At 44.5% G+C, this 12,714-nt stretch overlaps 1 protein-coding gene across 1 annotated transcript in view; it reads right to left on the bottom strand.

Annotated features, from left to right (window-relative positions):
- Flacc1 (flagellum associated containing coiled-coil domains 1) overlaps nt 1–12,714 on the bottom strand; it is a 58,228-nt gene that overhangs the window by 30,283 nt on the left and 15,231 nt on the right. The window contains exons 4-7 of the mRNA XM_010617534.1: nt 10,066–10,114; nt 8,768–8,901; nt 6,946–7,039; nt 5,444–5,505 (exon numbers count right to left, since the gene is read on the bottom strand). Coding sequence (XP_010615836.1) covers nt 5,444–5,505; nt 6,946–7,039; nt 8,768–8,901; nt 10,066–10,114 — 339 coding nt within the window. The remainder of the gene's footprint in view (nt 1–5,443; nt 5,506–6,945; nt 7,040–8,767; nt 8,902–10,065; nt 10,115–12,714) is intronic.

Here is a 12,714-nt window from a genome sequence, read left to right as displayed (position 1 = left end):
TACAGTTTTAACCCATACAGAGTTCTGGAAGGAACATTATAACATTCTTCATTGTGTGGGGTTAATTGAAATCCTGGGCCAATGTTCCTCTAAGGACACTGAGATCTGCCTGGGAGAAAATGTGCCCTAAAATTATACAGGAGAGAGACTTTGAAGGCAACTGACCAACTTGAGTTACAATGAGCCCTTGGGAATGAATTGAGTTCATAAGTCAAGGGTCTGCTGCACTTGCAAACAAAATGTAACAAATCATTTAAAAAGATAATATATCCTGACCAAGTTGGTTTATTCCCAGGAATGCAAGGATGGTTCAACATATATCAATCAACAAATGCAATATACCACATAACCAGAAGTAAGGATAAAAATCATCAAATGATTTAATGGTCATTAAATGATCATTTCAATAGATACAGAAAAAGCCTTTGACAAAATCCAACATTCATTTATGGTTAAAAAAAAGAAATTTACTTTAAATGAAGTCATTATGACAAACCCATTGACAGCATGACACTAAATGGGAAAATGTGAGAGCACCCCCCTTAAAATCAGGAACAAAACAAAGGTGTCTAAAAAAAAAGCAAGGGTGTCTACTCTTATCACTCCTATTTAATACAGTATTTGAAATTTTAGGGGCCGGGGATTTAGCTCAATGGCATGTGCCTGCCTTGCAAGAGCAAGGTCCTGAGTTTGATCCCTGGTAACCCCCCACAAAAAAAAAAGTGAAAGAAATTTTAGCCAGAGCAGGCTCTTCTTAAGAACCAACAAAAAGAAAGATTATAATTGAAATGGGAAAAAATGGGTGATAGAATACAAAAGCAGGAGTAACCTTTCCTGTGCTCCATTTTAGTGGCTTCCAGTGAAACTCACAAGGACTCTGGTGTTACCTCCCTTACTCTGCTCCCATCCCCACAGGGCACACCCTGCAAAGCCACAGAAACCTCAGGATCCTCAGCACATGGAGTGCAAGTCAGAGTACATACCTGGTCTTGTTTTTAAAGTTCTGCTTCATCTCATCACAGCGGCGTTCCATTTCATTGCAGAGCTGGAAATGAGGCAAAACCCAGGATTGAGGATCTTTGTGGTCTCAGATCTTCTCATCCCAAGGATTTTCTTCATCACAGGCCCCCCTCCCCACACCTTTTCCATCTGGATTCTGAGTATCAGAGAGATATTATTACTGAGGGGAATGGAACAAGTCTTGCCTCACTCTTCATGGTTTTGAACTTAATCAGCTCATACTGCTGGAGCTGGTCTGGTCTCCTGTGCCAGATTGCCATCTCTTTGTGAGATTGTGAACTTTGGGTACTTGGATACACAATCCCATTAAGCAATCTTTTATTGGATAAAGCGCTTGACCTGAAGAGTCAAAATTGACTAACACTCAAACGAACCTTCAAGAAACTTAGAGCCCAGTGTTAACCAATCCCTGTGGACAGCATGTTGGTTCTAGCAAACAGGACTTGCTTGCCTTTAGGTAACCCTTCATGCTAACACAGTGGGTCCTCTGGCCAGTGTCTGAGGAGGAACTAACTCCTCAAACCCATCCACTGCCAACTGTCAGCTAAGACAAAGTATTGGGGCTTGCCTTTGTCCCTCTCTGACAACTGCGGAGAAGCAAGGGACTCCTGACACAACCAAAGGCTCAGCATCAGTACCCTTCCATTCCACAGGTCATACCATAAGTGAGGTGCTTATATGTGGGAGTGTTTTGAAGACCACAGTCTAGGGTGTCTCCAAGGAAATAATCTCTAAATATATCTTCCATAGGGACCATGTCTTGAGTCAAAATCTGCACCTTGCCTAATGACCCATTTTATTGAGCTGAGTGATCTAACGCACTGATGTGATTTCCTTTCAATAAACATCAACTTTGCAAGGCTTTCAGATAAGTAAGATAATCAGGAGTGGGAGAGGATTTATCCTGAGTTCTAGGCTGGGTCCATATAGGAGTCAGATATTCCTGGGCCATAACAGAGGGCAAGGGGCCACCTGCTGGGTTTCAGTAGCACCAGAGAGAGTGAGTCTGGGTAAGCTCCAGCCCAGCCATCAAGTAGACCTGCTTGAGGTGGGGATGGAGGGACCCTGCTGGAACACATGAAGAAATCTCGAGAAGTATCCATTCAACACACAGAAAGTGCAACAGTGTGAATGACATCAGTAGATTCTGAGTGAGGGTGTTCACACTTATCAGGAAGCTTTTGAGCCATGGTGGAAGCACACTGCACACTGGAGAAATTAGCAAGAGCCTGGTAACCTCTGAGGGTTACCTCATCACAAAGGCCTAACAGGGAGTGACAGCACTCCCTAGTGTAGAGAAGACAGTGTTACTCCCCACCCCAAGGCACCCAGCGAATGCCAAGTTATGAGAACTGGGTGCACGGTCCTGCCACCAGGACAGCATGGTTCACAGGAAGAAGGGGGATTGTCCTCTTACCTGGCATACATATGAGTAAAGATGTTCACCAATGCAAGGAACACTCACCAATTTCCGGGCAGCCTGGTGGTCTCTATTCATTTGTTCTATTATTGTAGTCAGTTCCGAGATCTGCTCTTCAAGGTCACAAATGATATTGGTCCTGTGGCACAAACAATTCCGTCATTCACAGAGTTTACCATATGATGCAAGTCAGGTCCCCAAGACAAATGACTCTGGTCTGGTGGGAACTTGGCCTTGTTCTGCACCAGCTCCACCATTACAGTGTGGGTGACAGGATGGAGGGGTGGTCTTGGAGGATATGTTTTACAACAGGGTGATGACAACTCAACCCAGCAGTAGCCAGAAGAAAGCAGGGTCATTTGGCATACTACTAAGGAGGAGAGAAATAGAACTGTATCAGACACTTATTAGCATTTGACCTTGGTTTAGTAATGACAGTCAAAATGGGTGTGTAAAAAAAAAAAAAAACAAACCAAACCAAACCAAAACAAAAACAAAAAAATGAGACTATTCAAGATATCAATGACCATTTTAGTAGCATATTAGAAAATATGAAAAGAAATCAAGTGAAATTCAGAATATAAAAATTCTACTGAAAGTATGGACAGCAGAAATGACCATGGTGAGAACAGGGTTTCAAAACTACGACAAGGTTGATGTAGTACATCATGTACTTAGAAAAACCTTAAAAAAAAGAACAAGACATCATGGAAACTGGACCAAACAGCTGCTAGATAACAAAATAATCAAAAAGAAGGAAAAGAAAAAGAAGAAAAACCCAACCTTAAGAATTGTAGGAGTTAAGAAAAGATCAGAAGATGACACAAAAGGTGTAAGAATTTATTCACCAAAATCATAGCAGAAACACTTCCAAATCTAAATTCAATGTTTGGGTAAATCATGTATATGGAATCCCAAATACCATAATCACAAAATACTTCTTAATGATACATCATAGTAAAAGATCTCAGAAATTCAGCACAAAGAGAGAATGCCAGAAGCTGTTAGAGAAAACTATTAACTGAACCAGAGTTCTTTATTTGAAAGGATAAATAAGCTTGATAGACTCTGTCAAACTTATGAAAAAAGGAAAGAGAAGATTCCTGTCAATGTAATTAGAATTGAAAAAGGTGAAATCATAACAGACACTGCTGAAATCCAGAGGACTATAAGGGACTATTATGAAAACTTCTATTCCAATAAACAGGAGAATCTAGAAAAAAAATGGATAAATTCCCAGACACACTTAATTCTCAAAACTGAACAAAAGAGAACCAGTAATAGGCAATGAAATAGAAGCAGTAAGAGAAACTCTATAAACAAATAAAAGCCTAGCCGGGCATAGTGGCACATGCCTATAATCCCAGCACTCAGGAGGCTGAGGCAGGAGGATCACTGTGAATTCAAGACCACCGTGGGCTACATAGTTCCAGGTAAGTCTCACTCTTTCTCAAAAAGCAAAACAAAACAAAATAAACAAGCAAACAAAAACCCAAAACTAATAAAAGCCCAAGACTCAAGGGAATCACCACAGAACTTTTTTTGTTGTTTTTTTGAGACAAGGTCTCACTATATGTCCCAGGCTAGCCTCACACTGTGGCAATCCTTCTACTTCAGCCTCCCAGTTGCTGGGGTTACAGGTGTGAACCACCATACCTGACTTACTGCAGAATTTTACCAGAACCTCAGGGAAGGACTAATGTCAATATTCTCCAGCCCCTTCCATAAAATTGAAAGAGAAGAAGCACTGCCAGATTAATTTCCTGAAGCTGACATTACTCTGATACCAAAACTGGATAAGGACTCAACAGAAACAAAAGGAAAAGAAAAATAAAACTACAGGCATTCTTCTTAATGAACTTAAATGCAAAAGTCCTCAAGAAGATGCAGTGGACCCTCAAGTTACAACTGGCCTGACATATAAACAACTTGGGTTACAATAGGAATTTAATTTTGACTTCTGACCAAAGCCTAGTTACCTCCCAAATGCCAGCCACTTGTGCTTCCAGATGGTCTCAGATACAGTTTTAACCCATACAGAGTTCTGGAAGGAACATTATAACATTCTTCATTGTGTGGGGTTAATTGAAATCCTGGGCCAATGTTCCTCTAAGGACACTGAGATCTGCCTGGGAGAAAATGTGCCCTAAAATTATACAGGAGAGAGACTTTGAAGGCAACTGACCAACTTGAGTTACAATGAGCCCTTGGGAATGAATTGAGTTCATAAGTCAAGGGTCTGCTGCACTTGCAAACAAAATGTAACAAATCATTTAAAAAGATAATATATCCTGACCAAGTTGGTTTATTCCCAGGAATGCAAGGATGGTTCAACATATATCAATCAACAAATGCAATATACCACATAACCAGAAGTAAGGATAAAAATCATCAAATGATTTAATGGTCATTAAATGATCATTTCAATAGATACAGAAAAAGCCTTTGACAAAATCCAACATTCATTTATGGTTAAAAAAAAGAAATTTACTTTAAATGAAGTCATTATGACAAACCCATTGACAGCATGACACTAAATGGGAAAATGTGAGAGCACCCCCCTTAAAATCAGGAACAAAACAAAGGTGTCTAAAAAAAAAGCAAGGGTGTCTACTCTTATCACTCCTATTTAATACAGTATTTGAAATTTTAGGGGCCGGGGATTTAGCTCAATGGCATGTGCCTGCCTTGCAAGAGCAAGGTCCTGAGTTTGATCCCTGGTAACCCCCCACAAAAAAAAAAGTGAAAGAAATTTTAGCCAGAGCAGGCTCTTCTTAAGAACCAACAAAAAGAAAGATTATAATTGAAATGGGAAAAAATGGGTGATAGAATACAAAAGCAGGAGTAACCTTTCCTGTGCTCCATTTTAGTGGCTTCCAGTGAAACTCACAAGGACTCTGGTGTTACCTCCCTTACTCTGCTCCCATCCCCACAGGGCACACCCTGCAAAGCCACAGAAACCTCAGGATCCTCAGCACATGGAGTGCAAGTCAGAGTACATACCTGGTCTTGTTTTTAAAGTTCTGCTTCATCTCATCACAGCGGCGTTCCATTTCATTGCAGAGCTGGAAATGAGGCAAAACCCAGGATTGAGGATCTTTGTGGTCTCAGATCTTCTCATCCCAAGGATTTTCTTCATCACAGGCCCCCCTCCCCACACCTTTTCCATCTGGATTCTGAGTATCAGAGAGATATTATTACTGAGGGGAATGGAACAAGTCTTGCCTCACTCTTCATGGTTTTGAACTTAATCAGCTCATACTGCTGGAGCTGGTCTGGTCTCCTGTGCCAGATTGCCATCTCTTTGTGAGATTGTGAACTTTGGGTACTTGGATACACAATCCCATTAAGCAATCTTTTATTGGATAAAGCGCTTGACCTGAAGAGTCAAAATTGACTAACACTCAAACGAACCTTCAAGAAACTTAGAGCCCAGTGTTAACCAATCCCTGTGGACAGCATGTTGGTTCTAGCAAACAGGACTTGCTTGCCTTTAGGTAACCCTTCATGCTAACACAGTGGGTCCTCTGGCCAGTGTCTGAGGAGGAACTAACTCCTCAAACCCATCCACTGCCAACTGTCAGCTAAGACAAAGTATTGGGGCTTGCCTTTGTCCCTCTCTGACAACTGCGGAGAAGCAAGGGACTCCTGACACAACCAAAGGCTCAGCATCAGTACCCTTCCATTCCACAGGTCATACCATAAGTGAGGTGCTTATATGTGGGAGTGTTTTGAAGACCACAGTCTAGGGTGTCTCCAAGGAAATAATCTCTAAATATATCTTCCATAGGGACCATGTCTTGAGTCAAAATCTGCACCTTGCCTAATGACCCATTTTATTGAGCTGAGTGATCTAACGCACTGATGTGATTTCCTTTCAATAAACATCAACTTTGCAAGGCTTTCAGATAAGTAAGATAATCAGGAGTGGGAGAGGATTTATCCTGAGTTCTAGGCTGGGTCCATATAGGAGTCAGATATTCCTGGGCCATAACAGAGGGCAAGGGGCCACCTGCTGGGTTTCAGTAGCACCAGAGAGAGTGAGTCTGGGTAAGCTCCAGCCCAGCCATCAAGTAGACCTGCTTGAGGTGGGGATGGAGGGACCCTGCTGGAACACATGAAGAAATCTCGAGAAGTATCCATTCAACACACAGAAAGTGCAACAGTGTGAATGACATCAGTAGATTCTGAGTGAGGGTGTTCACACTTATCAGGAAGCTTTTGAGCCATGGTGGAAGCACACTGCACACTGGAGAAATTAGCAAGAGCCTGGTAACCTCTGAGGGTTACCTCATCACAAAGGCCTAACAGGGAGTGACAGCACTCCCTAGTGTAGAGAAGACAGTGTTACTCCCCACCCCAAGGCACCCAGCGAATGCCAAGTTATGAGAACTGGGTGCACGGTCCTGCCACCAGGACAGCATGGTTCACAGGAAGAAGGGGGATTGTCCTCTTACCTGGCATACATATGAGTAAAGATGTTCACCAATGCAAGGAACACTCACCAATTTCCGGGCAGCCTGGTGGTCTCTATTCATTTGTTCTATTATTGTAGTCAGTTCCGAGATCTGCTCTTCAAGGTCACAAATGATATTGGTCCTGTGGCACAAACAATTCCGTCATTCACAGAGTTTACCATATGATGCAAGTCAGGTCCCCAAGACAAATGACTCTGGTCTGGTGGGAACTTGGCCTTGTTCTGCACCAGCTCCACCATTACAGTGTGGGTGACAGGATGGAGGGGTGGTCTTGGAGGATATGTTTTACAACAGGGTGATGACAACTCAACCCAGCAGTAGCCAGAAGAAAGCAGGGTCATTTGGCATACTACTAAGGAGGAGAGAAATAGAACTGTATCAGACACTTATTAGCATTTGACCTTGGTTTAGTAATGACAGTCAAAATGGGTGTGGCAGAAGTAGAGGATTGGGAAGGTGAACAACTGGACTGATGGTGTCAGGGCATGTCTTCAGTCGGATGAAGAGGGCATTTTGGAGAAGGTAACTGTGTTCTGCTTCTGATCTGGGGCCACCATGACAGCGGCAGGTCAGCAGCCCTGTCTGACTATGCTGGAGTAGAGATGGTGGAAGGTACATTACATGTAGTGGAGGTGAGGGGACATCCTCAATTCAAAAGGCTTTGGCCCCTTGGCCAATAGTGCTCCATGTCTGATTGGACATGGAATGGCTAGGAGGGGATCAAGAAGATACGGGAGAGAGGTTGCCAAGGTTTGAGAAAGTCGAATAATGTCTTTAGAACATGATCAAGTGACATTCATAGCTTGACTGGGAATAAACAGGTATGGGCTATAATGTTCTATTATAAAGTTGACAACTGATGTCAACTTTCCTTTTTCTTTTCTTTTTTTTTTTTTGGTACTTGGGATTTAATCCAGGGCCTTCATGCTGAGTTATGTCCCCAACATGTCTGTCCCCCACCACCTTTTAATATGTTATTTCAAGGCAGGGTCTTGCTAAGTCACTAATTTTCCCAGGCTGGGTTTGAACTTGGTATCCTCCTGCCTCAACCTCCCAGAGTGACCAGAGTGCTGGAATTACAGGTGAGCACCACCAAACCCACTGACAACTTTCTTCTTAGGCTCAGAGGTAGCTGTGGATGCTGCCCTAACTGTAAATACACAACCTCTTTTCTTCCTGCAGAAGATGAACAGTGAAAGAGAAACAGGCTGAATGTCCCCACCAGGTGGAAGGAGGGACTTGGATCTGGCTTCCCTGGGACAGGTGGGATCAGGGCAGCTCCAAGGCATGGCCCTGAGAACCATTCCAAAGAGCAGGTAAGGGGAGAGATGCCTGAATTTTGGTAGAAGGTGAGAAAAGAGATGGGAACATGGAATGTAGGAAGCAGAGCTAAAGGATATGGGGTTATCCTTGGTATGACTTGGAGGACAGAGATGGGAGGAGCTTGATGTTGGGAGGATGGCTGTGCACTCCACAGGGCAGGCTGGACCATAGCTTTCCATACTGGAGCTCCCGGAGATAGGAACCGAGCAACATTTTGGGCTTCTGCTGCCTCTAGCCTCCCAGAGCCCCAAATACACATGGTCTGCACACCAAACAGAGGTGATTTTATGACAGCCTCACCTGTTCCTCACCCAGGAGCAAGTGCTCCTCTGTTTGCAACTCACTCTCTTCTCCACCCTGCTCCCAAGACCAGCTCATAGCATGATCACAGCAAAGCAGGAGTGGCTTAGGGAAAGGGGCAGGAGTGAGCTTAAAGCACCTTCTGGGCAGGGGGCCTGGCCCTGCACGACAGAGCTGAGGCCACCAGGCCAGACTGGGAGCAGCCAGCGCTGGCCAAAGACATTACCTGGAAATGTTGGCTCTGTCTGTGATCTCAGGTTCCAACTGCTTTTCCCCACTGAACATCTCATCCCCCAAGGTGACAGAAATTTGCTCTCTATTCCGAACCAGTTCATAGCCAGGCGACACCTTGATCACCTCCTGGGAACCAAGTGGAAGTTGAGTGAAGCTGCAGGTAGGGTGTGCTGGGCTCCCAGTCTGCTGCCACGGCCCGACTCACCTCATGGGGTGGGGTTCCCCAGCCCAATCCCTTTTGCACCCTCAGTGGTTCAAGCTGAACATCTCTGAGATCTTGTCCCTGCCTGCATCCACCCTGCAACACAGCTTCTCCTCTGCATCCTCTGGTGAGCCAGAGCCAGCAGGCAGCTGGCATTGCAGAAACAGCTCAGGGGCTCAAACTGCCAGGCCTGAGTCTGAATCTTGGTGCTGTCAATAACCCATAGCTACTCAGTGTCTCAGTTTCCTCATAGCAAGTGGGGCTATTAACTCCTCTGCAGACTTTTCCCCTTTGGTAGTGGGGCTGATACCAGGGCTTCTCACTGAGCTGCATCCCAGCCCATTTTTCACACTTATTTGGAGACAGGGTCTTGCTGAGTCACTAAGCTGCCTGGGCTGGCCTCAAACTTGTGGTGATCCTTCTGCCTCAGCCTCCCAGAGTGTTGGGATTACAGATATGTGCCACAATGCCTGGGTGCAGAGGGCTTTTGTGAGGAAAAAAACAAAATAACATGTGAGGAGCTCACTGGTCTCTTTCCGCTCCTTCTCTTACTAGGCTTCAAGTCAGAATCCCAGGAGGGTGGCCAGGCCTGGGCAGCTTTTTCTCTGATGCGAACTCTGCCTCAGCCTCCCTCTCTGCCCAAGGACAGATCGCCATCACAAGGTCACAGTCAGCTCACCATGGGCTCTCCTGAGCCCCAGCCAGCTGCCCCACCTCAGCCTGGCTCCCCATGCTCATCCCTCCCCTCCCAGGAGTCCTTAAGGCTGCCCATTGTTTTGTTTCTGGTCTGCAGTTCCCATGATTCCCTCCAGGGGATGCATTTCTATTATGTAAAACTCAACTTGGTCCTGTGCCATGTCAGATCTGGCCTCCCCAGCAGCACCAAAGCCCTGGGCTGGGTCCCAATCTCTCCAGATCCCTCAGTGCCTGGCAGCCTCAGATTCCAGCCCCTCATAGGTAGAGCATGGCTAAAGGCCCCAGTGGTTCCACCACCTGTGGCCAAGAGTGATGCATGTGTTCTTCCAGGACCTGGGCCATGGGCAGGTGTGGGGCAGATATTCTCCTGCCACCCCACCCGGTTTACTCACTTGAGGTGACTTATGGCTGTCTTCCAACCTCCCAGGATAGACACTCACTCTGTAAGACAAGGAAGAGCTGAGTGTTGTAGGTAGGTAAGTTAATTAGATGTCAGTTAGACAGGGCTAGCCCTCTAGAAGCCAACATGGAGGACAGTCAAGACACATTCACTGAAGGCCAGCATTATAAAAGGAGAGAAACTTTCATACCCAAGTAGGATAAATAGTAGTGATTGATATTGTAAAAATGTATCAACCACCTGGGTGGGGGACCAAGATCTTTCAAGAAAGATCCCTGATCCACCCCTTACCACCAAAAATCCTTACTCATTCCTTGTATGCTTGCTACTGACTTATTTCCCCATTGGATCCTCATTTAATCAATATTACCTAAGCAACTATACTTGTCATAATCTTATTTGTTGTTCATAGATTTGAGCACCTTGTGATTTCTCATTGGATCAATATTACCTAAGCAACTGTACTTGTAATCTTACTAGTTGGCTATAGCTCCACCTTGAACCTAGTTTACCTTGTGGCTTTGTCCCATAAAACATCTTTGAGAAGTTGGGTGACTGGACAACGCATTTTCTGGTCCCCTTTCTGTCTCTCTTAGAAGCTATCTTTCAAATTTTTCTACTCTTAACCTCCATTGCTCCTAGAATTCATTTGATTTTAGAGAACAGAAACACTTACTTTGGATATCTAGCAGGTTTGTGAGTTACATCTCTTCCCCCTATACCAAGAGCAGCCAGAGTGGAGGATGAGGCAGAACAGGAGAATGGGACAAGGGAAAAGGAGACAAGGAAAGGTACAACTGAAAAATTCTACTTGCAGCAAAACTGTAAGTTTAGGACACAGACCCAGTCTAAAAACCCTAAAGTCCTTCCCAGGCCACCCACTTTCCCCATGAATGGGCCTTTCCACCTGTGAATAGAAAGAACCTGTTTATTGTTTTTTGAGGCAAGGTCTTGCTATGTAGTCCAGGCTGGCCTTGAACTCACTATGTAGCCAAGGCTGGCCTCAAACTCACCACTATTCTCCTGCCTCAGCCTCCAGAGTGCTGGGATTACAGGCATGCACCACGATGCCTGACAGATGGAACCTTCTGACCTTTCCTCTATACAGGCTGAGCTCAGCCCTGTCACCTGTTTGTCAGCCATTACCCTCCTATTGTAGGGACAGGAAGCACTGTAGTTAGGGAAAAGATAGTATGAAGGCTTCATTGAACTTTATTAAAAATAAGGCAGTTTTGACTGCTGCAGCCAGATTACAGCAATTAGAAGGGCAAAGGCAGCTAGACTCTGAGGAATTAAAAAGACAAAGGCAGGTAAACAAGTAATCAGGAAGACAAAGTCAGAACTCAGGACCAGAAAGTTCTTACGTAGCTCAATTAACATAAGAATTGCACTTCTGGGAAGATGGCAGAGTGATAAGCAGCAAGTTTGGTGTCTAGATGCTGGAATAGAGCAATGCAAAGAAGAGAAGGAGGGAAGTGGGTCCCCAGGACACAGCAAGGATCTGAAGCAAGAACTGAAGTGCACAGGGAGTGCGAAGAGAAACTCTAATGAAGAAGAAAGAGGTAGCAAGCCGTACTTTCTCCCCGAGCCTTAACTGACCACATGGGAAGGGTGGCTCAAACCAGCAGGCACATGGTGACTACTGGTGACCTCAGAGGCCTTCATGGAGAAATGCATCAGTGCAGTGGAGCAGTGGATGCAGTGGGCTGCAGTGCCTGTTATTTGGGTTCACATGTCCCCAGGAGAGGGTGATTGGCTGGTAGTTGTCTTGGAGAGGGGCCAGCTGAGCTTGAAACTCAGTTGAAGTGTTAGGCTGGCTCCATCCATCCATCAGCTCCCAGTGTGCAGGTGAGGCAGAACAAAGTTCAAGTTGGCAGGAGATCAAGGAGCCAATTTCAAGCCAGCAGGAGGCACATGGGGTGTTGCAGGCTGAAAAAAATGAGTTCCAGCCTCAAAGCCAGAAACCAGTCTGAGCTTCAGAACTAAAGGTGTGGGCTTGCTGGTATTATCCACTACCCACCCCCTGCAAATCTGTAACTGGCTTGCTGTGATTAATCACCACAGATCTAGGGATTTGTGTGCCCAACTTTTCTACCATTGAGTGCAGAGACACACCTTGAATGGACATTTTCTTTTCTTGTTTTTGTTTTGCTTTGTTTTTTCTCAATTGTTTGCTCTTGTTCTTATATGTGTGAACATTGCTTCTAGTTTTTATTGTTGTTGCTCTGTTCTTGGTTTTATTTCTCCCTTCTCTCTTTCCCTCTTGTCTTCACCACTTTCCAAAAGTTTGCATAAACTTCCTTTGTCTTCCAGCCTCACTTCTAATCTCTTCCCCTTCCTCAGTTTCTCTATTTCTTCCCCTAAACCCCTTTTGAATTTTTTCCTCTGAGGGTAAAATCATACTAAGGGCATATTTATGGAACACAATTTTCTGATTTGTTTTATATTGTTTTAAAGAGTAAGAAAAGTTTATGGGGAGAAACATAGCTTATGTCTAAGACAGAAGGGGGACTGGAAAATGGGTTACCCCTAGATTTTGTTATATAACCACAAATCTAGTTCATATGGTTAAAGGTGGCAAATTAATAACCACAGTTTGTCATTTTCTAGGCTGTTTGATGCTATTGTTATCTAATTGTAC

The sequence above is a fragment of the Fukomys damarensis genome, unplaced genomic scaffold, assembly GCF_012274545.1.
Source record: "Fukomys damarensis isolate Sample0158 unplaced genomic scaffold, DMR_v1.0_HiC HiC_scaffold_26, whole genome shotgun sequence".
Lineage (NCBI taxonomy): Eukaryota > Metazoa > Chordata > Mammalia > Rodentia > Bathyergidae > Fukomys > Fukomys damarensis.
The sequence above is the reverse complement of the archived record's forward strand: the minus strand, read 5'-3'. Positions and strand labels throughout refer to the sequence as shown.